Source organism: Saccopteryx bilineata, chromosome 5 (genome assembly GCF_036850765.1).
Source record: "Saccopteryx bilineata isolate mSacBil1 chromosome 5, mSacBil1_pri_phased_curated, whole genome shotgun sequence".
Taxonomy (NCBI): Eukaryota; Metazoa; Chordata; class Mammalia; order Chiroptera; family Emballonuridae; genus Saccopteryx; species Saccopteryx bilineata.
This window is the reverse complement of record NC_089494.1, coordinates 62,376,540-62,403,763: the sequence shown is the minus strand read 5'-3', so window position 1 is coordinate 62,403,763 and position 27,224 is coordinate 62,376,540. Positions and strand designations below refer to the sequence as shown.

Below are 27,224 nucleotides of genomic sequence, written 5' to 3'. Positions count from 1 at the left end.
AGTTTGGGGACCCCAGATTTACAGCCTGACCAGGTGGTGGCGCAGTGGATAGAGTGTCAGACTGGGATGCAGAGGACCCAGGTTCGAGACCCCAAACTCGCCAGCTTGAGCATGGGCTCATCTGGTTTGAGCAAAATCCCACCAGCTTGAACCCAAGATCGCTGGCTCCAGCAAGGGGTTACTCAGTCTGCTGAAGGCCCGCAGTCAAGGCACGTTTGAGAAGGCAATCAATGAACAACTAAGGTGTCACAACAAAAAACTGATGATTGATGCTTCTCATCTTTCTCCATTCCTGTCTGTCTGTCCCTGTCTATCCCTCTCTCTGACTCACTCTCTGGCTCTATAAAAAACAAATAAATAAAAATTTTAAAAACAAAAAAAGTATATATAGCAGGAATTGAGCAGCTATTTGTGAAGATGCATCTAATGAGTTTAATCAGTTGACCTCTCTAAGATTCCATGGTTTAAATCATACTGCTCCATCAAATAATAGTTACTATATTTACAATGTTCAATTCAATAGGTATTTGAGACTGCTATAAGTACTATCCTCAAGAAACTGCTCAGGGATCTGTGAGCACTATTTTTCCATAGAATACTAAAAAAAATAACATGTGACCAATAACATACAGCTAAAATTATTTTAAGATACACAATGCATTTCAGGTATCTTCCACAAACTGTTGAACTGCATCGAATGATTTCCAAATTGTAGAAACTAAATTCAAAAACTATGCTTCAAAGTTTCTAAATTCAGTTTTGTTTAAAAAAAAAAGGGGCAGGGGCACTAGGAAGAACTTATATGTACTAAAATAAAACTCACCAAGACCAAATTTTGAAGGCAAACAAATGAAGACTATATTTATGGTATGAGACAAAAATTAATGCCCTTAACATATAAAGATGTCATTTTTTAAAGTCTCTTACAAATTAGTTGTGTGGGGGGTGATAAGCAAAAAACATAAAAGGTAACTGACTAAAGAAACAAAAACAGCCTGACCAGGCGGTGGCGCAGTAGACAGAGCATAGGACTGGGAAATGAAGGACCCAGGTTCAGGCCACCGGCTTGAGCAAGGGGTCACTTGCTCTGCTGTACCCCACCCCCGGGTCAAAGCACGTATGAGAAAGCAATCAATAAACTAAGATGCCGCAACAAAGAATTGATGCTTCTCATCTCTCTCCCTTCCTGTCCTTCCCTATCACTCTCTCTCTCTGTCAAAATAAAATCATTAAAAAAAAGAAGCACAAACTGCCAATAAACATGCGAAAAATGATCAAGTTCCTGAATCATAAACAAATGCATGAGTCTTCTTTTTTAAATCTGCAAAAACTGTCCATTTGATGCCCTATACTCTCATACAATACCGGTTAAAGAGCACTTTTGAAATATACATAAAAGCCTTAAATGTAGTCATATGGTAGAAAACTACTGTTATAGGAAAATACAAACAATACAGTATTTGGAAAAAAAGTTATAAAGCTGTTTGTACATGACTGCAATTTCATAAAGACACATTATACATATACAGAAAAAGATGAAGATTATACAGCAAAACACAAGCAGATAAATTACAACTTTACTTATCTGTGAAATTACTAATTCTTTTTTCCTATTTTCTTTTAGAGTTGTCCTGCATTTCTACATCTGCAATTGTTCTTTCTCTTTGCTGCATTTCTTCTCTTTCCCTATTTTTTCTTTTTGTTGGACTGATAATTCTGTCCTACCTCATTTTAGAACTTAAAAATTAGAACTTAAAAATTATACTTTTATTCTTTTGTTACTTATATCCACATAATTTTCTGTAAAACAGCTAAAACTATTCTCTATAATCTTCCTAAAAATGACAAGAACCTTTACCCACAGACCAACATCCTCACCCAAGTCTTATACTCCTATTTGTTTTCATGCCTAGCATTCCATTTCTTCAACAATAAAACATTAACTACCAAGAATGACTGCCATGAATTAAAACACAATAAATACAACATGAGTTCATGATGATATTAAAAAAAAAAAGAATCTCAACTGTTCAGACACCAACTCATTCTGAAAATAAATAAAAACACCAAATTTAACATTTATTCTGCCTTTTTTTTGGTACAAACTATACTTTAGAATACTAACTATAAATGGCTAATGAACAAAAGTTCTTAATGGAGGAATCACAGATAGACTGAGAAAAATTAGAAAAATCACCATTTTGCAAACCTCAATGAAGTAAATGAGTCTAAATGACAACCATGAAAAGTTGCTAAAACCTTTAGTTGAAATTATGAGGCTTGGACCCTGGCAGGGTGGTTCAGTGCATAGAGTGCTCTCCATGCACACAGAGATCACAAGTTCCACCTCCAGTCATGTAGGAGAAGCAATCAATGAGTACACAACTAAATGGAATGAGTTGATGCTTCTCTCTCTCCCCTTCCCTCTCAGTGTCAAATCAATGAAAAAATAAAAAGAAAATCTGAGACTTGGTGGTACATCAACCAATAAGACACATGGTCCCTGTTCAAATCTTAATTACAACAAATCAATTCTACAGACATTTAATCATTTGGGGAAAACTTAACATTGCAAAAATACTAGGTAATATAAAAGGATTACTATAATTTAGGATACTGTAAATAAATGGTACTGTGAATACACATTTTTTGTGTATGTTTTTTAAAATCCCTTATTAATTAGAGCAGCAGTTCTAAAACTTAATTTGATATCAGGATCACTTTATTTCTTAAAAATCATTAAAGACTTCAACTTCAAGGAGCTTTTGTTTTTGTGAGTTATATCTATGTGCCAGAGAATGGGCATGAGGGAAAATGACTGAAGTGGCACATGGTAATGGAGAGGAGTGATGAAATGATACTATATCTTGTTTATGGTGATTACACAACTATGTGTGTATAGCTGCCAAAAGGTGCAGAATTGTGCACTAAAAAGGTTGAATTTGCCTTGGCCAGATATCTTGGTTGATTAGAACACTGTCTGGAAAGTACAGAGGTTGCCAGTTCAGTCCTCCGTCAGGGCACATATAGGTGTCTCTGTCTTTCTATGTATGTTTGTCTCTTGCTAAAATCACTAAATAAAAAATAATTCTTCTAAAGGGTCAATTTTACTACATGGAAATTATGTCTTTTTAAACTTAAAATTTTAATTTGAGGATCAAAAAGGGTCTTTGTGTACGTAAGTACATATATAAATATTTACAATATTAAAAATCAAAACCATTTAGGCCCTGGCCGGTTGGCTCAGTGGTAGAGCGTCGGCCTGGCGTGCAGAAGTCCTGGGTTCGATTCCCGGCCAGGGCACACAGGAGAAGCGCACATCTGCTTCTCAACCCCTCCCCCTCTCCTTCCTCTCTGTCTCTCTCTCCCCCTCCCGCAGCCAAGGCTCCATTGGAGCAAAGATGGCCCGGCCGCTGGGGATGGCTCCTTGGCCTCTGCCCCAGGCGCTAGAGTGGCTCTGGTCGCAACAGAGCGACGCCCCGGAGGGGCAAAGCATTGCCCCCTAGTGGGCAGAGCGTTGCCTCCTGGTGGGCGTGCCGGGTGGATCCCGGTCAAGTGCATGCTGGAGTCTGACTCTCTCTACCCATTTCCAGCTTCAGAAAAATACAAAAAAAAAAAAAAAAATCAAAACAATTTAAAGCTGCATGAACTTTAGAATTTATTAAATGTTAACATAAGTTAACATTTATGAAATATATATTTTCAAAAAATTTAGAATAGTTTGACATGTTTGCAAATCTATTATATGACTTTTGTCACTATTCAATCTGTTGTGTTATCACACATCATGCAGCCTCTGGAAAACTCCACTGTATGCTACCTGTGAGATGAGAATGGAACAAATAACATCTTAGTATTACTATAAAATTATTATTGACTTCAATGACCTCCCCATGAAAGGGTCTCAGAGACTCCAGACCACACACTTTTTGAAAACCACTCCATTAGAAATTTTGGATAAAACTATACAATGCGTGAGACCTGCTTTAAAATATTCCAACAAAAATAAAATTTTAAGTGGAAAAGAGGAAACAAGAAAAGCAGATTTGGCATAATGTCAGTAACTTTGAAGCTGGGAGGTAGTTACATTAAGGTTCATTATCCTTATCTCTGCTATTGTGTATTTTTCAAAGTTTCTGTAACTTTTGAAGTTACTGGTATTTTACAGTTAGTTAAAGCATTAATTTTTTTATTGCTTTCTGTGATCACTATTATTTCCTTATTTCCCACTCATTTCCTTTGGATCCATTTTTCTACTTAATCCTTTTGGAGTTAGTTTAGTAAGATTTTTGAATAATAAATATTCTGTCCTTGAGTATATTAAATATATCTTCATTATATCCTAATTCTTAAGTAGAGGTTTAACCAGTGGTGGGATTCAGCTGGTTTGCACCAGTTCAGCAGAACAAATACCTAATTTTTTGTTGAGTTTGGTGAACCAGTCGTTAAAATGGCACTGGTATTCAGGGTTCTCTCTACGGTAGACGACGCCTGGACAGCTGCCAAATATGGGAATCACAAATTTACATTCCTGATTCTTTTTTAACGTTCATCTGCTCAACAGCATATTCTAAGTGCTTGTAGTAATATTCATTCTGTCCATAGGTGAAAAAAAAAATTGCCAAGTAAGGATTCCAATCAAGAAGCAATATGGAAATATATTAAATAACAGTTTTATTGTTGTCAGTTAATAATATTTTTCATTAATATCTTAAAACTAACAATCTAGGTTTTGTGTACCTTTTTTATTGTTCTTATTTAAGTATTAAATGCATGAAATAAAAAAACTACCTTTTGGTGTATCTTTTTTTATACTTAAAATGGTCATTAAGGCAGAGAATATTGTTAAATTATTTGAATCCCACCTCCGGATTTAACTGCATATAGAATTCTTGCCTGCTGATTAGTTTCTCTCAGCATTATGAAGATACTACTACACAATCTTCTGGCATCTGTGTGGCTGATAGGAGTTTGTAGGCCTGTAATTTCTTTGCTAGTAATCGTTTTTATGTATTAAAATTTAAAATTATCCCCCTCTCTGTAATTTTAGTATTAATCAGGGGTGGACTCATTTTTATTTCTCTTAATACCGTAAGTAAAGTTTTTATCTGCGGCGTTGCCTGTGGTGGTGCAGTAGATAGACCGTGGACCTGGAATGCTGAGGTCACCGGTTCGAAACCCTTGGCTTGACCAGTAAAGGCACATACTACAAGCAACCAATGAACTAAAGTGAAGCAACTATGAGTGATACTTCTTACTCCCACAGCCTCTGAAATAAATGCAATCTTAAAAAATAAAAAATAAGGGCCCTGGCCAGTTAGCTCAGTGGTAGAGCGTCAGCTTGGCATGCAGGAGTCTCGGGTTCGATTCCCAGCCAGGGCACACAGGAGAAGCGCCCAACTGCTTCTCCACCCCTCCCCCTCTCCTTCCTCTCTGTCTCTCTCTTCCCCTCCCGCAGCCAGGGCTCCATTGGAGCAAAGTTGGCCTGGGCACTGAGGATGGCTCTGTGGCCTCTGCCTCAGGCGCTAGAATGGCTCTGGTTGCAACAAAGCGATGCCCCAGATGGGCAGAGCATCGCCTTCTGGTGGGCGTGCCGAGTGGATCCCGGTCAGGTGCATGCGGGAGTCTGTCTGACTGCCTCCCCATTTCCAACTTCAGAAGAATACAAATAAATACAATAAAAAATTTTTCAGCCATTATCTCTTCAAATATGCTTTTTTTTGCCATTACTCTTTTTCTAAAACTCCTATGTGATGGCATGCACATATATGCATTCCCAAATGAAGAGTTCAAAATTGGAAACAAAGCAAAGTACACTGTACAATACCTAAAATGTCCTCAGGTTATGTTTACTGATAAAACTTTAAGTCTACATAAAACAATAGCTTGGTTGTCCTCTATTTGTTTAAGAGGGCTAAACAACCTACCAATTACTTTAAATCAGTACAGATCATATTCACATTCCTCTTTCCACCCACTCTTTAGCTCTAAAGCGGTGTTTCCCAACGTGGGGCCCACGTCCCACAGGGGTCAATTCGATAGTTAAGGGGGGCAATTTGAAAATGGACTGGACACGACTTTAACTCTTTCGCCCCGGGCCATTTAAATACAATGCTAGATATAGGTGCCAAATTTAACAAAAAATGCAATTCTTAAATAATTGCGGTAAATAATTATTAAGTATAATTTCGTTTGACGAGACCAAAATATCAACTGGGTGATTGGCGTCATCAAGTAAACTTCGTCCTGGGTTCACCGCGGAGCGTGCCGTCTGCCGCGGGGAACCCCGGACGTTTTAAAAACTCGCTAAACAACGCAGTTATTCTCACCTAATTGGCCCATCGCAACTTCTGTAGTGTTTCACATCATTCAGTTGGTGTTAATTTGAAATAAGTGTCAGTCAAAACTGTTGTAAAAGCTCGTTGATTTAATAAATATACATATATATTGTATAGATATAATTGGTAAGTATTTTATATTATTTTTATCAATATTAAACTCTTTATTAAGTACTTCTTGCATCGGGGCTAGAAAGCAATAATATTTTATAAATATTATTGGGGCTATAATAGTGCATGCACAACAATTTTAATTTTAGAAGCATAACTTTCCAGAAAATTTTGTCAAGTGGAAAAAATATAGATACCTTTTGATTTGCGGTGGTAGTGTAGTAAATGTGTTATATATATTTAAATAAATATGAAGTTTTAGTATACGTTTACTCTATGTCACACTGAATATATTTTAACACATATTTTAATATTAGTTTTTAATTGATCTTATTTTTATTATAGCCCATAGTAAAATGAGTGGTGCAAGCAAGAAAAAAACTCGTCAATATTCGGAGGAATATTTAAAATTTGGGTTCATACCCACTGTTCACGATGAGCGGATTCCTTTTTGTCTTTTATGCCAGCAATGCTTGACCAACGAATCAATGAAACGAGGTCTTGAGGAGCATTTGAAGGCAAAACATAGTGCTCATATTAATTCAGATTTGAGTTACTTTAAAACTTTAAAGAAAAATTTTGAAAAAAGAACATTAAAGTCTCTATTTACTGCTCATACTTCAACTAATAATCATGTTCTTGAGGCTAGTTATCAAATTTCTTTATTCATCACTAAAACTGGAGAAAATCACACTATAGGAGAGAATTTAATAAAACCATCAATATCAGCATTTCTTAAAACGGTTCTTGAAAAAGATGACAAAGATGTAAAAGCTATGCCACTCAGTAACAATTCTGTTAGCAGAAGAATAGACGAAATGAGTGAGGATATTGAAAAACAACTTATTGAAAAGCTGAAAACAAGAAAATTCTCCTTGCAAATGGATGAATCAACTTAGAAAGACAGTGAGGCAGTATTGATAACTTACATAAGATATATTGATAAAGGACATTTTGCTGAAGAAATGTTGTTCTGTAAAAGATTAGAAAGCACCACTACCTCCTACGATATATATAATAAGCTAAAAAACTACTTAGATGTCAATGATATACCAATGAAAAATATAACATCTTGTGCTGCAGATGGTGCTCCCAATATGATGGGCAAGAAAAATGGCTGCTTAAAATTGAGGAAAGATGCGAATCCAGAAATGATTCTTGTGCATTGTGTTATTCATAGGGAAAACTTGGTAGCTAAAAACATCTCGCCTGTTCTGAATGAAGTATTACATACAGTAATAAAGTGTGTTAATGCTATTAAAGCTAGTGCCAAATGTGAGCGTCTTTTCAAGCTATTTTATGAAGAACAAAATGAAGACCATGTGAGACTTTTACTTCATACTGAAGTAAGATGGCTATCTAAAGGAAACTGTTTGAAAAGATTTATGGAACTGTTTGATACTCTTAGTGATTTTTTAAGCGACAAACCTGAAATGAAGTTATCTGTTAACAATAGATGGTAAAGGTAAAGCATTTGTGAGTTATTTAGCCGATATCTTTGAAAAACTAAATATATTAAATAAGCAACTTCAAGGAATAAAACTCTTGTTGATGCAAAAGCAAAGATATTTGGTTTCATTACCAATATTGAGTTATGTCAGAAACATATTAACAACAAAAACTTTAAACAGTTTCATTGGCTCCAAAAATGTGAAGTAACTGATACCGCTTTACTTGTTATTGTCAATCATTTGAATATTCTATCGGCTGATTTAAAAGAAAGATTTTCTGATTTAAAACAAATTGATTTCCCAACATGGATGATGCAGCCAATGTTAGTGGATTTGTCTGATATATCAAATATGCAGTATCAAGAAGAACTCGCAGAATTGCAAAATGTTGAGTCAGTTAAAGCTTTATTTAATATCAAAGGAGCGATGGCATGGCTTTGTGAGGAAACAGAAATCAAATACCCAAATTGAACCAAATGTGCAAGAAAACTATTGCTACCGTTTCCATCTTCATTTTTAGCTGAATGTGGATTTAGTGCTGTAAATGATTTACTGGTAAAAAAAAAAGAAATCGGCTGGATAGAACACAACGTGGAGACTTGAGACTAAAGCTAACCAAATTGGAACCTAATATAAAATCTCTGTGCAGCAAGCATCAAGCGCAAGGATCACACTAAATTAAAATAATAAATTAATATAGAAAAATCTGTATTAAAATTATTTGGAATTTAAATTTCTGTTTTTCATTATATGTTTTGAAATTTTACTTACTGTGTTTTGTTAACAATTTCATAGTGATTTCTTCCTAGAACCTATCATTTATGTTTATTAAGTGAACAAATCAATTTTTTAATGTTAAAAATTATGTATGTTACATAGGGGGGGACATAAAAATTTTAGAAAGGTTAAGGTGGGGCATGGCACAAAAAAGGTTGGGAAACACTGCTCTAAAGAGACTGCATTTTCCACCATACACTCTGCTTTTCATGAAATAGGTTTGGCCTTTTAGTAATACTTGAACATTTCTATGATCAGCCAGTTCTGACATATGATTCCTTAGGTAAAACCAATAAAAATTATTCTTATTTTGTTAGAAATGTCTCAAGCCTGACCAGGCAGTGGTACGGTGGCACAGTGGATAGAGCATCGAACTAGGATGCAAAGGACTCAGACTCAAAACCCTGAGGTCGCCGGCTTGAGCACAGACTCACCAGCTTGAGCCCAAGGTCACTGGCTTGAACAAGGGCTCACTCAGTCTGCTGTAGCCCCCTGGTCAAGGCACATATGAGACAGCAATCAGGCCCTGGCCGGTTGGCTCAGTAGTAGATAGAGCATTAGCTCGGCGTGTGGAAGTTCCAAGTTCAATTCCTGGCCAGGGCACACAGGAGAAGCGCCCATCTGCTTCTCCTCCCCTCTCCCTCTCCTTCCTCTCTGTCTCTCTCTTCCCCTCCTGCAGCCAAGGCTCCATTGGAGCAAAGCAGGCTAGGGCACTGAGGATGGCTCTATGGCCTCTGCCTCAGGTACTAGAATGGTTCCTGTTGCAATGGAACAACACCCCAGATGGGCAGAGAGCATGCTGGGTGCATCCCAACTGGGCGCATGCAGGAGTCTGTCTCTGTGCCTTTCTGCTTCTCACTTCAAAAAAATACACACAAAAAAATTTTATAAGAAAGCAATCAATGAACAACTAAGGTGCCACAGGAAGACGATGCTTCTCATCTCTCTCCCTTCCTGTCTGTCTGTCCCTATCTGTTCCTCTCTCAAAAAAAAGTTTCTGAAGACATTTCTTCCACTTACCATAAAACAAATACATATGGTTGGTATCTTTCCTCCCCAAATTAAAAAACTGAAGCAAAAATTAAAAAGGGGGAGGGGAATTTATACTATTGATGTAAATTAAATAGACCAAGTCACTGTAGTCAAGTGAGAAAAAAATGCTAGTTATGAAGCCTTGGGACAGTTTCCTTCCCTACCCAAATGCCAGATTAGTAACAGGATTATTGCAAGAAAGGATTACGTAAAAATACTTAAATAGTATCTGACACCACAGTAGTACATCAGAGCTCTGTCCCTCTGGCCCTTCAATTGTTTAAGTATAAAGCTTCAAAAACCCAGTGTTTTGTAGTGCTTCCCATTCTCTCACTACTAATTTTATAAAAAGCACAGCTATCAATTAGTCCACAGCTAAGCAGTTTTTCATGAATAATGGAAATTCTAAACATTAGATTTTTTGCTTTAAAAAAGTATTGATTTCTATAAAACCTCTCTTCCTACCTCAAACACAAAACTACATTTTAAATATGCCCAGTCTTAAAGGATAACTCTGTATTTAGATAAAACAAAATTTGGTGGAGGACTAAAATTTGAGACTAAATCTTGACTGAAATTTTGGGAAAGTTTTTTCAACTAGAAAAGACATCGGTAAGATATCAAAATTCGTATTTTGTCTAAACTCTTGCTCATGTAGGTTACATATTTTGATATATACTATATAAGAAATTATGAATTTCCATTTTAACTCATTTAAAAATAAATCTATTACATGTTAACACAAATTAACATTTTATAAAAAACTATTTTCCAAAAATATACATGTAACTGATAAGAGAAGCCATGTTTTTTTACATTTATAGACAACAAACGGAGTCTCATATTTGCTTCTACATTCAATCTGTTGCAATATATGGTTTGGGCTGAAGCATATGAAGAACTGCTGGTAGAATGACAGACTTCTGAAGATGTAGAAGATAGTTTCTCTGTGTGTGTGTGTGTGTGTGAGAGAGAGAGAGAGAGAGAGAGAGAGAGAGAAACAGGAAGGGGGAGAGATGAGAAGCCTTAATTCTTCGTTGCAGCACCTTAGTTCACTGATTGCTTTCTCATGTTCCTTGACCAGGGGGCTACAGTAGAGTAACCAACCCCTTGCTCAAGCCAGCAACTTTGGGCTTCAAGGCAGTGACCTTTGGTCTCAAGAATATCTAGCTTCACAAAGATATATGACTAGAAAAGGAAGAAGTAATTTGATAGCCTTTCAGCCAATTGTGGGTATTTGATACAATACCAAACTTGACAAGTAACAGTTTCTTAAAGATTTGTAACAATGTAGAATCTGAAACCATATTGGTAAACTTTCCATGTTTGTTACTAGTCTACCTCTAATTTTAAATGGATTCATGGTTTTCAGTTGAGAACTACTGGTTCACTGAGTAACCACATACAGATCTCCATACACTTTATTTTAAAACAGTATTCCAAAAAAAAAAAATCCTATTTATTAATATCACTATCCATCTCATCAGAAATTTATTAACAAATTATGCAGTTCATAGATTTGATTTTCCTAAAATTCTCATTTTCACTATAAAACTCAAATTTTAACATTGATAACAAATACTATTGTTTTTTCCTTTAAGTAATGCTTACTGAATTCATTTTTTAAAAGAAAACATCTGTCACATAAATACATGAGTCTCCCAATAATGCTAGCCTGTCAGTTAATCTTTCAAGTAAGAAGCGTTTCATGAAAACAGTATCTAGTTCAGCTTACAACTCACCCAACTACACAATCGAAAAAAAGGTTTTTTAATACAATCATCTTAAAAGTGCTTTATTAAAGCATACCTTGCCCAAAAAATTTACAAAGACAAGCAGCAGAAACTGCAAATCAAAAAAACAAGATACCACTTCCTATTTATTAGAATAGCTACAATAAAAAAGGACAATGATAAATGTTGCTAAGAGGTAGAGAAATTGGAACCCTCATACATTGCTGGTGAGAATGTACAAAGTACAGTCACTATGGAACACCATTTTGGAAGTTCTTCAAAATGTAAACCGTTAAGTTACCATACAATCTAGCAAATCCACAGCTAAGTATATACCCAAAAGAAATGAAAACACGTCCACGCAAAAAAATGTACATGTTATGTTCATAGCAGCATTATTCATAATAGCTAAAAATGTGGAAACTTTATCCATCAACAGGTAAGTGAATAAAACATGGTATACTCATACGATGGAATATTATTCAACCACAAAAAGTATCTTAAAAATACTGTGGCAAATGAAGGTAGTTAGACACAAAAAGCCATTTATTATTAATTCATTAATATGAAATAAAATCCCATTGATATAAAAGGCAAATCCAGAAAGAGATCAGTGTTTGTCAAGGGCTAAGACGTGGAGGTTTGGAGGAGGCATGAAGAGTGACTGCTAATGGGGTTTTGGGATGGAGTGAAAATGCTCTAAAATTAGATAGTGGTGATGGTTCACCATTCTGTGACTGTATTACAATTCACTGAATTGTATATTTTAAAGAGTGAATTTTATGGTATGTGAGTTAATTTCAAATAAAGTTATTATTTTTTTAAAAACATGCAGCACTAGGCCCTGGCAGGTTGGTTCAGTGGATAGAGTATCAGCCAGGCGTGCAGTCGTCCCAGGCTCAATCCCTAGTCAGGGCACACATGAGAAAGGACCATCTGCTTCATTCCCTTCCCCCTTCCCCTCCCACAGCCAATGGCTCGATTTATTCAAGCATCAGTGGGCACTGAGGATAGCTAGGTTAATTCAAGCATCAGCCCCAGATGGGGGTTGCTGGGTACATCCCAGTGTCAAGGCACATGTGGGTGTCTCTCATCTCCCCCATTCTCACTTAGGAAAAAAAAAATGCAGCACTCAAGTGTTGAAGATTTAGTAAAAGTAACTATTTTGACTGGTTTAACAAGGTCGTTTTTCAGCAAAGTGCATTTTTCTTTAACAGCAAGTGCAATGTCATAAAGAATACAACTAGTATTATTTTGTGCCACTGCTTTGAGTTGTGCTAAAAACCAAGAGGTTTTAGTCACCATTGGTGAAAATGTCAACACAAAGAAAAAGGCAAATAACTTCAGTATTACTTTTAATGTTATGAAAAGTAGTCTGACATTAAGGACCTCTAAGAGAGTCTCAAAGATTCCCCAGATCAAACTTTGAGAACTGTTGCTCTGAACCACAGTTTCAGAAGACTCGAATGCAATTAAGGGTTTTCCAAGGACAGACCTGAGGCTTTAAGACAATTCCAATTTTCTAAGCATATACCACAAATTTCTCAAAAGGAAAAAGCCTTTATTGTGATGGAAATTATTTCAAAAACAAACTCAAGCCCTGGCTGGTTGGCTCAGTGGTAGAGCGTCGGCCTGGCGTGCAGCAATCCCGGGTTTGATTCCTGGCCAGGGCACACAGGAGAAGCGTCCATCTGTTTCTCCACCCCTCCCCCTCTCCTTACTCTCTGTCTCTCTCTTCCCCTCCCACAGCCAAGGCTCCATCGAAGCAAAGTTGGCCCTGGCACTGAGGATGGCTCTGTGGCCTCTGCCTCAGGCGCTAGAATAGCTCGGGTTGCAACAGAGCAACGCCCCAGATGGGCAGAGCATCACCCCCTGGTGGGCATGCCGGGTGGATCCCGGTCTGGCACATGCGGGAGTCTGTCTGACTGCCTCCCCATTTCCAACTTCAGAAAAATACAAAAAACAAACTCAAGTGTCCCAATTTAAGAGCTTAGAATCACTGACTTATTGGAAGGTAAAAATCTCCACAAAACCAAAATAAAAGTAGAAGAGTGCCTGGCCTGTGGTGGTGTAGTAGATAAAGTGACAACCTAGAATGCTAAGGTCACTGGTTATAAACCCTGGGGCTTGCCTGGTCAAGGCACATAGACAAGCAACCAATGAACAACTAAAGTGAAGCAACTATGAGCTGGTTAATTCTTGCTGCCCCCCCCATATAAAATCAATAAATAAAATCTTTAAAAAGATAAAAAGTAAAAGAGTGACAGTAAGGAGTTAGTACACAACAAAACAGTCAATAAAATGTCATTCAAATAAATAGCATTATTGAGGTAATGACAATACTATTTCTTTTAAAACTATACTATTTAATTCTTGCAAAGAGTAGCCTTCTGAAATTTCTACCCATACTATCAATAACATGTCTAGCACAGGTAAGTACAATGCCCATAATATACTTATAAGAATAAACTATCATAGAATCAAAGTCTGAAAGTTACCATAAATATAGTTACTTAGTCCAACAACCCAATTCTACATGTTGAGGAAATCGACTTTGCAAGAAAAAAAGTTAACTTGGCCAAAATCACAGTTAGCTACCGGCTGAGAGAGCATAGTCTTTACTTCTAGTACCACATTTTAATATGCCAACCAGATTCCCCAAACAAATATAGTACAGAAGACACTTAACTTATATCACATCAAGGACGACCAAGACACTCTGTGTACCAAATAAAAATGTTATAATGTTGGACAATACCAACCAGATGTGAAAACAAATCCAGAATTGAGTAAGGGAAAACTTACAAATATACTGGCATAATACAGAAATGAATCCTTGACTTCAAAAACTGAAAACTTTCAATGGAGAACAATTTATAAGACACTCTGATGTCTACTTTTCATACAAACTTAGGGCAATGTATCATCACATTTAAGATAAGTAGATACTGATAAACACCTGAAGCAAAAAATTTCCCTACATGTTAACAAATCACTGAACCTATCTATGGTATAAGATGACTTAAGACTTACCTGCAGGACTGTCAGCATTCTCTCCTGGGTGTAGCTGTATACCAGTAGAATCTATAGAGTTTACTGTAACTGTCTGTAGATTTGGCAACTGACCAGTGCTTAGACTAACTGGAGTTGAAGTCAAGGCTCCACCTGCTGCAACTTGACCAAGCGTGAGTGTCTGAACAGGTGTCAAAGTTATTTGTTGGGCAGCAGTGTTCTGTATTTGCAAATTCTGCAAGTTCTGGACCCCTTGCACTTGAAATGTTTGCCAAGTTATCTGTCCGGAAGGGGTCACTGTCTGTGCCTGAATTAAAAAGGTTCCAGGATTCAGCTGCAATTGAAGATTTTGCAAAGCCTGTTGTGATATATTTTGACCACCGGCTTGCACACCATGGATTGTCTGTGGTGTAATACCTTGCACAATTTGGGCTTGACTGGTTGGCTGCTGAGACTCTTGAAGTTGTAGGTGTTGTACAACAGGCTGTGCTGTAGAAACCTGAATATTCTGAGCCTGTGTCTCTTCAGAAACAGGCGACTGGATATAATTTCCCTGAAGATCTGAAGAATGGACTTGCCCACTAGAAGTAGTCAAGCTATTTGTGTTTTGTTGCAATATACCTGTACTATCTATAGTAACAGGCAACTGTGATGAAGACGACGTTGGCACAAATAAATCTGTATCAGTGTTAGTTTCATTAATATCAGGAGAAACCCGCTCACCAGTCCTTTCTGAATTGTCTGAACTATCCATAGCTTGTCCTGTGTTTATCAAATGTCCATCGGCATTAATGCCTGCAGTCATTGTCTGAGAACTGCCCGAGAGTCCCAAAGAGTCTAAATCGACACTATTGATGGGTACAAAGGTAATATTTCCTGGCAGACCAAGAGGCACATTAGCAACTACTTGGGTTTGGCCAGGAAAAGATGAACCACCAATTGCAACTCCCTGAACCTGGACTTGGCCAGTCTGTGGTATGAGATTCTGGATATTAGCAGGAGGTGTTCCAGAGGCAAGCAAGGTTTGATTAGAGCCAGGAATGATCTGTATTTGACCACTTTCTTGATTTATACCTCCATTATCTGAAGTGCCTGTGAAACCAATCTGAACCTGCTGACCATCTGTTGACTGAATCTGTGGTATTACTTGATATTGAACATTGGACACTGTACCATTCGATGATTCTGAGCCTGGTGCAACTGAAAATATTTGTTGATTCTGCAAATTCTGAAGGGGAAGAACATACTGCCCACTTGAAGTAGCAGCACTTGGAATCTGTACTAGATTACCAGCTTCATCTTTTATAGTTGTAGGTGTGGCTGACAAAACCTCCCATCGGTTTGGTGCTCCTCCTAACTGTGCAGCAGCCAAATCACCTGTCTGGATGAAGAAAACAAAAAACGTTTTGTGATATATATTTGTGGTATATTTAAACCAGTCCTCAAAACTCTAGAAACTGATATAAATTCTACTACCTGAAAATAAAAGTTATCTTAATAACAGAATGGAATTCAAATATAGAAGCAATACTATATAAACTACAATAATTATGATTTCCAATTTTGGTAGTTATTGCTAAGATAAGCTATGCTATTTGAACAAGATAAAGACTTCAATAATAATCCTTGTTTTATGGCCACAAACTAGTTGTTTAATCCCTTATCTATAATATCTAATGCTATCCAGTTAAAAATAATCAATAGCCCTGTCCAGGTAGCTTAGTTGGTTAGAGCATCATCCCAGCATGTCAAGCTTGCAGGTTGAATTTGCAGTCAGGGCACATACAAGAATCAACCAATGCCAGATAGATCCCAGTCGGGGTGCATGTGGGAGTCTGTCTATCTCCCCTCCTCTCACTTAAAAAAAAAAAAATCAACTAATAAATGAATAAATAAGTGGAACAATGTGGTATTTTTCTTTCTCTCTCTCCCTTTCATCCCCCTTCCTCTCTATAAATAAATAAGTATATGTAAATAAGTGGCTAGAAAAAATTATGAACAGATCAAACCAGCCATACCTCAAATACTGAAAAGAGGTAAAAAAAATACAATGCACTAAAAATATATTACTAAATTGGGTGCATTACATATGGGAAAAAGCATTATTAATGAAGTGTTATCAAATTATTTGAATTAGAAAAGTTGAGATTTGCATATTACTGATATAAACCTTAAATCAAACAATTAAAGCAACTCCTTTGATGGCATGCATTAATGTACTCCTGTGCAAACTTATGGCTAGGGTATTCCATCAGCCAATTCTTTACTTTTCCCATGAATTACTTTAAAAAAATTAATGTGGAGATTATTGCCTTGTGACCACATGGCAAACTCACCCCATCTGAAAAGTTTTTCTAGAATCTAAGGGCTGGAAACTATAGACTGGCTTTACCTGCTATTCTATTTAAATTTGCAGTAAAGTACTAGGCATATACATTTTGTATTCTGTGATCTGTTGGAATCTCAGGTTATCATCCCCATAATTCAGATTAAGTAAAACTGGAAATATATGTATGAAAGCAAAAAGCAATTAAAATCCTACATGTCAATGTCAAAGGACGGATTTTTTTTAGAGCATAACAGCAATGTTTATTATTTGAGTCCTTTTATATGCCAAGTACTATAATCATGGTTTATATATTTTTTTTTTTTGTATTTTTCTGAAGCTGGAAACGGGGAGAGATAGTCAGACAGACTCCCGCATGCGCCCGAAAGGGATCCACCCGGCATGCCCACCAGGGGCGATGCTCTGCCCCTCCGGGGCATCGCTCTGCCGCGACCAGAGCCACTCCAGCGCCTGGGGCAGAGGCCAAGGAGCCATCCCCAGCGCCCGGGCCATCCTCGTTCCAATGGAGCCCTGGCTGCAGGAGGGGAGGAGAGAGACAGAGAGGAAGGGGGGTGGGTGGAGAAGCAAATGGGCGCTTCTCCTATGTGCCCTGGCCGGGAATCGAACCCGGGTCCCCCGCATGCCAGGCAGAAGCTCTACCACTGAGCCAACAGGCCAGGGCAAGTTTATAAGATTTTATCATTTACGCCTTACAACAATCCTATGAAGTAAATGTTACCATTATTTCCATTTCACAGATGAGAAAATCAAGGGACAAAATCACATAGCTATCAAATGCCAAAACAAGATATAAATTAGGTCAAGTCTAACTCCAGAACCCAGAACCTTAAATACTATACCATACTGTCTCCCACTAAGACCAGTGGTAAAGGCATGGGGAATGAGACCCTATACTAATCACTCACCATTAAAATAAAACCATTGCTATCCTATTTCCTTCTAGATCTTCATGTAATTTCCTAAAATGCCATCTATCAGTAGACAATGAGAACATAAGTACAGTGTGTCCGTAAAGTCATGGTGCACTTTTGACCGGTCACAGGAAAGCAACAAAAGATGACAGAAATGTGCCCTGGCCGGTTGGCTCAGCGGTAGAGCGTCGGCCTAGCGTGTGGAGGACCCGGGTTCGATTCCCGGCCAGGGCACACAGGAGAAGCGCCCATTTGCTTCTCCACCCCTCCGCCGCGCTTTCCTCTCTGTCTCTCTCTTCCCCTCCCGCAGCCAAGGCTCCATTGGAGCAAAGATGGCCCGGGCGCTGGGCATGGCTCTGTGGCCTCTGCCTCAGGCGCTAGAACGGCTCTGGTCGCAACATGTTGACGCCCAGGATGGGCAGAGCGTCGCCCCTGGTGGGCATGCCGGGTGGATCCCGGTCGGGCGCATGCGGGAGTCTGTCTGACTGTCTCTCCCTGTTTCCAGCTTCAGGAAAATGGAAAAAAAAAAAAAAAAAAAAAAGATGACAGAAATGTGAAATCTGCACCAAATAAAAGGAAAACCCTCCCGGTTCCTGTAGGATGATGTGGCAGCATGTGCGCATGTGCAGATAATGACGTAACACCGTGTATACAGCGGAGCAGCCCACAGCCATGCCAGTCGAGATGTGGACAGTACAGAGGAAAGCTGTGTGTTCTGTGGCTCACTAAATTCGATTCCGTGACCAAAGTGCAACGTGAATATCGGCGCGTTTATAACGAAGCACCACCACATAGGAATATCATTATTTGTGGGATAAGCAGTTGAAGGAGACCGGTAGTTTGGTGGAGAAACCCCGTTCTGGTAGGCCATCAGTCAGTGACGAGTCTGTAGAGGCTATATGGGATAGCTACTTAAGAAGCCCTAAAAAATCTGTGCGTGAGCCCACATCAAACTGCACTGAATAGGTATGAAACTGGGAGAGTTTTCCTTTTATTTGGTGCAGATTTCACATTTCTATCGTCTTTTGTTGCTTTCCTGTGACCAGTCAAAAGTGCACCATAAAAAATAAAATAATAAAAAGTGCACCATGACTTTACGGACACACTGTATATCTAGCTCAGCATTCTCAACTGGGCATCCATGCCGGAGTTTCAAAGAATCTTTGAATCTCCTAAAATTGCCTAACAACTTTTTGACAGAGTGCAATTGGGGGTATGGGGTGGGGGAAGTTTCATCATATTCTCAGAGGGTCTGTGACCATAAAAAAGTTAAGACAAATACTGTCTTCTCAACATACATCATTCCACATTTTAATACAAATACTGTAGAAGATCTTTAAAGTTTACTAAAGAAATTACCTAATTTTTATGTAGATGAATAGTTAAAAGTATATATGTATTTCAATGGATAAACCAGAGAATTGACCCAAGAATCTTATTAGTGCATATCTGTCAAAATGAAATAAGTGTATATGTAATCCCATGAGATACACAATCTTTCTCATCAAATGATTTACAGTCAATCCAAGCAGACATGTACATACATGCTATTATATATGGTATAAAGTAGCCATATGATCAAAAAGCTATTTGGGGAAACAGGATATCGAAGAAAAAAAAGATTTTGCATAAGAGATATTTAAAGTAATCTTATAAGAAAATAAAGTAATCTTAGAATAAAATTTAATAATGAACTATAGGCAATTAGAAAATAAAGGCATTAACAAAGGTATAAAAACAATAAAGTCACAAACAACAAAAAGAAATATGTAGGTTGGTGTTCAAGAGAGGATCCAGAAAAGGCTCAGATTCAGAGAAAAGTAATGGAAAACAGAACTAGACATTTTTATCAGGGCCTGTAATAAATGGCTTTGTAGATCCTGCTATGGAGTTTGGACTTTATCCTGCAGATAGTAAATGAAAACTTTAAAAAGTTTAAGCAAGTGAATGGTACAATCAGATCTGTTTTTTAAAGATAAACTAAAGCCCAGTAAAGGAGACTGAAAGAAAGGCAGAAGAAGAAAAAACGAAAGGCAGAAGAGAATAAAAGTAAAGAAACTGTGGGATCCAGTACAAACATCTAAGCCTGAACCAAGATAATGATATTTTAAAGTTATCAAACTTAAGTTATTAAAATAAAGCACGAGACATTTAAGTCACACATCATTCTTCAACTTCTATCTGGTATAGAAATTACAAGCTTAAGTCATCTTTCCCTATGTTAAAGTAACAATTCAATAACAATTCATGTTTCATTTCAGTCTCTTGGCATTTTAAATAAACTAAAAATACTTAAATCTATACTTTATATGGAAATTTCCAGTAAAGTATTAAGTCTGAAGTCCAATCCTTATCTTAAAGGTCATACATCACATTTAAATATCAGCTGTTCAATTTTTTCTGAACAGTATTTAATTTATAATTATTCAACTTATATCAAAGAATATAGTGTCTCAGACATTTAGACACTTTTTCATCTTAAAAGGGTTAATTTATGAAATCTAAAATGCTCTCTTTACAAAAAAGAGCAGATATTCAACTATCAGTTAACAGTTTTCTAGTCAAAGATAAAATGCTGTATTTGAATTTTTTAAAATAAACCTAAGGCAAAAAACATTTTTAATGAAGCACAAGCCTGGGGAAGAGGAGCTAGAAACAGCAAGAGATCATTTAAGGGAGAGGGTGGAAGCACCAAAACAAACAAAATAACAACTTTTCTTTAATAAAGTAATTTACAGTTTTAACTATTAGGTACCGTATTAAGTCTTTTTTATGGAATGGGGAAAACAATCAGAAAACTACTACAGACATTCATGATTTAAGTTAAAAAAGACTATGGTTGGGGAAGGGTAATATATTACACTAGAGATAAGAACTGAGTTCTCGTCCAAACTAGAACTCTGTAGAACTGTTATGATTTAGAGCAGGACTCAATTTCCTTATGTTAAAAATGAAGAAAATATTATCTTGTGAGGTTATAAAAACCAAAACAGTTAAGCTTTATAAACTAGAAAGCACTATACAACCCTAAGGTTATCATCATGATTACTAAGCTTTCAAGGACTGATTTGAAAAACCTCCATTGAATGCCTAGCTAATTCCTGGCACAAAGATGAGTACTTGTTGAATGAATAGTGAAAGGTATCTTACTTTAAAATATCTGCAAAGAAAATTATAGAAAGAATGGATCAATAAAACTGATCTTGAGATATTGTCTTCTATGAAAAATTCTACATCAATTTTAACCCGTTTTGCTTCCATAATTACACAATGAATAAGCCCCAATATTTCGAATTACAAAGCCTACTAAGACCATTCATTTATGAGAAATTTCATCAGCAGCATATCAATAAAAGAGATACAGTACACTAAATACCAAAAAGGAAAGGGATAAATTAGAAAATCATCTGAGACCAAAAAAAAGTTGTAAAAACGTTTGCTGTTAGGCTATTTGGAAACACTACACAAAGGAAGAGAAATAAAATCACATAACCCAGGCAAAAACTAGTATTTGGTTTAGATTCAAGACAACCCTTTATGTAAGCTTCATACTAAACGAAAAATCCACCAGTATTTCTCTAGTAATTCTAATATTCTCACCGAACAATTAACAAACAAAATACTATCTAACATGGAAGTTGGCATTATTGTTAAAATTGTAACCAAAGCTACTGTAAGGCTCCCTCTGTTTAGACATAATCACACAGTGAAAACATAACCAAGGGTAGTCTTGGAACATTGCTGTAACAATACATTGCAAGTGCATTTTCCAGTACAACTAGGCACAAAAATGGGGGGGGGGGGGGTGAGAGAAAAGAGTAAGAGGTTCCTTATGTTCCCAGATAATATAATACTTGTAGATAGAAGGGAAGAAGAAAAAATTCATACCACTTACTGTATAGCATTAACTTCTCAGTACACACAAATAAATGGCTTTATGAAAGCCAAAAACAGGCAACGACAAGAGTGTAACAAGAAACAAGAACAAGCGCAAAACTGAGGTGGAAACAAACCAAAAACCATTCTTAAGTACATACTCAAGCTTCTTAAATTCTTCCAGGGAACACCAAAGAACTCAAACAGACACCAAATAAAAACATTTACCCAATGAATTCATTACAATGACAAAGTAGGTCTTATTTTAAGTAATGGTAAAAATAACTTTTTAAAAATAAGCTAGTTTCATTTTTTAGCTCACCAGCATTTATATACTAAATTAATGAACACCAAATTTATGACCTAAACTGAAGATCAGGCAAAAACTTCATAATATTTCCTTGTGCAGTTTATTACACTACAGTACAAATGAAATTATTAATTGAACAAGTTAACACTGCCCGGTCTACTTTATTCCATTTCTTAATTACAAAAATTACACAACTTTTATTTTCAAGTGGCCCTATTTTATTTATTGATTTTTAGAGAGGAGAGAGAGAGAGAAAGGCATGGAGTGGAGGGGAGTGGGAAGCATGAACTCATAACTGCATTTTATATGTACCTTGACCAAGCAAGCCCCGAGCTTTGAACCAGCAACCTCAACATTTCAGGTTGGCCAATGCTTCATCCACTATACCACCACAGGTCAGGCTTAACTACACCACTTTCAATAACAAAGTAGAAAGGAGCCTTGCCAACAAACCAGCCTTGGGAGTCCATGTTGTAGTTATACAGGTGAGACTGCTTTTGTACTGAGGGTAGTTATCCATTCTTGGCCAGGATGCAAAATGAACCCATACCATGTTATAATAAATTCTACATTCAAAATATTTAAAGCAAATCTTCTGTGCAGGTGGACTGGCTTTTCAATCACCTTTTAATCTTAAAATACCAAACTAAACTGGCATAAAACTGAAACGTATGTATACAGTTCACTTCATTTTAAACATAACATAAACATATATACAAAATGTGGTATCCCAAACTGAATCCTGAAACAGAAAATGGGCATTAGTGGGGAAAAAATCAGAATAAAGTATGAAGTTAATACTGTATCATTAATTTCCTAATTTTGACAACTGCACCATTGTTATATTAACATTAAGGGAAGCTGGATGAAGGGTATAAGGTAACCCTCAGTACTATCTTTGTAACATTTCTGTAAATTAAAAATTCTTCCAAAACAGTCCTGGCCGGAGAGTTCAGGTGGTTAGAGATGATCCCAATAGGCCAAGGCTGCAGGTCTGATCCCAGGTCAGGGCACATACAAGAATCAACCAGTGAATGCATAACGAAGTGAAACAACAAACTGATGTTTCTCTCTCTCTCTCTCTCTCAAGTCAATCAATAAAATATTTTAAAAAGTAAAATTCTTCCTAAATAAAAATGTTTTCAAACACAGCTACAAAAAAGTTCTCTATAGACCATTCATGATTCCCAATATTTTGCATAAAGATTGTCTTAAGTATGTTTTTAAGTGGAAAAAACATGCCCATGAAATCACTTGGATTCTCTCTCATCTTCTGAGATGTACATGTCTCAATTTGAACAGGAAAAATAATTTCCCCATTTGCTAAGACAAACATATTCAGTTCATGTTTATCTGGAGGGAAATGTGTATCAATCGAGTTGGTAGAGGAGGAGCTGAAGAGGCATGGAAACAACTTTTCTACCAGTGATAGTGGCCACAGTTGGAGATACTATTCATTCCCTGGGCTGAGATTCACATATACATGTATATAATATATACTTTATGCTCATAACTTCCTCCTTCACTTCTCCCTTCCCCCATCAGTGAGCTGATAACCTAAACTTGGTAAACTGCAGTTACAAGAAGTTTCTTGTTCTAACTGAAAATATGTAGGTAAGTACTGTAGAAGCAATGTGATTTGCAATTTTACTTATGCACTGGTTTCAATTTATCTTGGCACTATAGGGCTGGAGGCATAGAGTTCATAAAAATGGTTTAACAACCCATAAGTTGTTTAAAAGTAACAATGACTCACACAAACATAATTTTGTACTTTTACATTTTAATGTGCTTACAAAAGCACAGAACCTAAACTCATACTTTCAAGGCACTAAAACCATCCACATTCCTTTACAGTGTAACTCAAAGCATTGCAATTACAAAATATATTTGACAATATAGCTTAACTTGAGCTTCACTTTTAATGACTTAGAAATCCTAAAAATTTCCTGCAGACTGTATCAAATATCAAACTTTTTTTGTCTACAGTTACTATTCAAAAAACCACTAAACACAAATCCATTCCTACAATCTACCTCAAAAAGATTGAGAAACGTTTCAATTATTTTAATAAGTAACACACTACCTGTTACACTCACACAGCAATGATTCAAATACAAAATTCACAAGTAACAATCCTAAAAACTGTTTTCTAGATCTTTTGAATCAAGCCCTCATATACTAGTCAGCTCCTCCCCCTGCCTCAAACACACTAAAAACACTCAACAAGGATTCCACTACCTCCCATCAGACTAGCAATCATAATAAAATGGAAAAACGGCTTTGTCAACCAAACTCAGCTGTTTTAAGTGCAGTGTGAATTAGCATGCATGTAAGTACAATTTCTTACATGTATTTTGTTTCTTACGCTGGTATTAATGTTCAATTTCAAAATCCCAAATATTATCTAAATAAATCAATCGATTTCAACAGTCCCTAATTAAATTTCATTTATTCCACTCATGAAAAATTACTGCACAGTCTGCAAAAACTACAATTCAACAATTTAGAACGGCCACTGAAAAAGCATTCAAAAAGTGTCCACTCTTGCACGCAAAATACTTCAGAGTAAACCTTCAATACTGGGGGGGGGGGTTGGGGGGGAGGTACGGTTTACGGTTTAAATCTGTAAGATCTAGTAACTTCCAACAGAAAAAAACTCCAGGTTCAAAAATACTAGAAGTCAAACACACTGCTGCCTCTGTAGTTGATACTATCTATGGCCGATAGGCTGTGCTTGAAAATCTGTAGTGTTCAGCGAAGGAGTTTTCAGCACTGATATGAATTGCTCAAACATCCATTTTGGAGTCCTCCACCCCCGCCCTCTCAGACTTCATTTTGTAGTGAATTTGGATCCACGTTCCGAAGTGACAATTTAGGAACCCCGGGCTGGCTTCTGACTCAAACGTGCGGAAAGCGCAGGAAAGGACGCCCCGGCCGCGCGACCCGTCCGTCCCCGGGAAGGCGCGGGCGCCCGGGAGGCCCCGGGAGCGGCGGGAGCAGCGCAGGCCCAGGATGGCGGGCGCCGGGCCTCGGCGGGGGCGGGCCGCGCGCGCGCGAAACTTACCGCTCCGGCAACGGCGGCGGGGGCCCCGGCTGCGGCGGCCGCCTCCTCCTCGTCGTCGCCCGGCGATGGCGGCCCAATCTTGCTGCAGGTAGCGGCCAGCAGAGCGAGCGGTGACGGCTGAGTGTCCTACCCCCGATGGGCGGGTTCAGAGAGGGAGACAGGGGAGGGGTGGCGGTTAGGGCCGGCCGCCGGGCACACAGGAAGTGCGAGCCGGGGCGAGCGCCAGCCCGCGCTCCCGCTCTCCTCCGCCTCCGCCTCCGCCTCCGCCGCGGCTCGGCCTCGCGTCCTCCCGCTCGCACGTACCCCCGCTGCACCGTCCGCGGCGAGGCGGCCGGCGGGCAGCGCGCCGGGCCTCCACCTTCCGCCCGGAACCCACCTCCGGGAGGCCGCGCGCGCACACACACGCGCACACACACACGCGCGCACACACACGCGCACACACACGCACACACACAAAGGCGGCAGGAGGGGAGAGCGGGCGGGGTCGGAGCGTTGGCGCCTCGGGCGGGCAGCTCCCGGGGCGGGGGAGGGGAGGAGAGAGGCGCGGAGGGAGGGGAGAGCGAGGGGAGGAGAAAGCGGCGCGAGGGGGGAGCCGGCCGGGGCTCCGCCGCTCCTCACCTGGGCCGCCGCCGCCGCGCCGTTTCCGTGTTGTTGTTGCTGCTGCTGCTGCTGCTGCTGCTGCAGATACTCGCCGTGGCCGCCGCCGCTGCCGCCGCCGCTGTCCACGTCCAAGGCAGCCATTTCCTCTTGTTTCACGGGCTTTTCGGGAGCTGCAGGCACAGCGCGGGGGGGCGGGGGTGGGGATAAAGGCGGGTGGAGGAGCGGGAGGGGGCCCGCGGGCCGAGTCGAAATTATTCCGAAAGCCCGGGCCGGATCCCCTTCCCCTCCCCCACCCGCCCCCCGGCGGCGGCGGCAGCGGCGGCGGCTCCCTCCTCCCCTCCTGCTGCTGCCCCCGCCCGCCGCTGTCTGTAACCCTCCTCCTCCTCCTCTTTCCCTCCTCCTCCTCCCCGCGCTGCCCCTGCCCCCTCTCCTCTCCTCTCCTCCCCTTTCCCTTCGCGCCGCTCGCTCTCACTCGCGCTCGCTCCTCTCGCACCGTCAGTCACTCACACGCCCGCCCGCCCGCCGCCCGCACACAGGGGGATGCGCTCCCAGCGGACCCGGCCGCCCACCCCAGGGCCCGGCGGGGACACGGCGTTGCTGGGGCTTGAAGGGTGGACGGTGGCTGGCGGGGAGGGGAGGGAGGCGGAGGGGAGTACGGCTTTCTGCCTCTCACAGACACTCCGTCTCACACACGGGGCCGGGAGCCGGCGGCAGCGGCCCGGGGCTGGCTGTGGTCGGCGGCGGCGGCGGCAGCAGTAGCAAGGGTGGCTCTCTCGGCTTTACGTACCGGTCATAGTGTGTTTAGGGCACCTCAGGCGGGGCTCCCCGCCGCCTTACACATGGTGAGGAGCGAAGGCGGCGGCGGCGGGAGAGGATGCGGGAAGCGGCGGCGGACACGGCCGGAGCGGTCCGGGGATTTTTTTTTCCTATTTTGATTGACTGTGCGGGAAACACAAAAGGTGGAGCCTCCAGCCCAAAAGGGGGGAAGAGGGTGACAGCCCGCCCGGAAGTCCCGCCCCTCTTCTCCGCGTTCATTCGCCGCCACGCTCTCTGTCGGCAGTGCTCATTGGTCTGGATGCCCGTCCGTCGCTCGGCCTAACGGCGCGCTTCCTGTTTGCCCCCCGGGTGGAAAGGGAGAGACAATGAGCGGCCTTAGCTGTGTAGGTTTTCCGAAAGCGGCTGCGGTTCGCCTGTTACCCCGCTGTGCCCGACTCGCTCCCCGGCTGCCGCTGCTAGGGCCGAGGCGCAGGCCTCTTCCACCTCGCAGGCGCTCGAAATAGGCCTCGCCAAGCTGTAGGGGAGCTGACTTGGGGAGGAAATCCGTCCCCGGTCGCTCAGCTCCATTCGACGCTTCCTCCATCTCGGTGGCAACCTCGGCCGGATCTCCCCAGGGCCTCGCGTTCTCGGAACCGCCGTTTTCCTGCACTGCCAGGAGGCCGCCGCCGCTCAGCCCCGGGGCTGCTGCTGCGGCCGCTGCTGCTACTGAGCAAACCGGACCCGCCCCGCGAGCCCGGGAGGAGGGAGCTGGTATTGGGGGAGACACCCCCTCCGAGGCTGGAGGAGGATTTTCTCTCACACACAGTCAGGTCATAGATTCACAGTCCCAGCCATCTCGGTCCCATCCCCCTTAGCCCCAGGTTTACAATTCATCTCCCATTT

General features: G+C 40.0%; 1 protein-coding gene across 1 annotated transcript in view; it reads right to left on the bottom strand.

Moving 5' to 3' along the window:
* SP3 (Sp3 transcription factor) overlaps nucleotides 1–27,014 on the bottom strand; it is a 63,117-nt gene extending 36,103 nt beyond the window's left edge. Inside the window, exons 1-4 of the mRNA XM_066279256.1 lie at nucleotides 26,353–27,014; nucleotides 25,584–25,735; nucleotides 24,966–25,091; nucleotides 14,476–15,835 (exon numbers count right to left, since the gene is read on the bottom strand). Of these exons, the coding sequence (XP_066135353.1) occupies nucleotides 14,476–15,835; nucleotides 24,966–25,091; nucleotides 25,584–25,735; nucleotides 26,353–26,359 (1,645 nt within the window). The 5' untranslated portion in view covers nucleotides 26,360–27,014. The remainder of the gene's footprint in view (nucleotides 1–14,475; nucleotides 15,836–24,965; nucleotides 25,092–25,583; nucleotides 25,736–26,352) is intronic.
* Nucleotides 27,015–27,224: the final 210 nt, after the last annotated feature.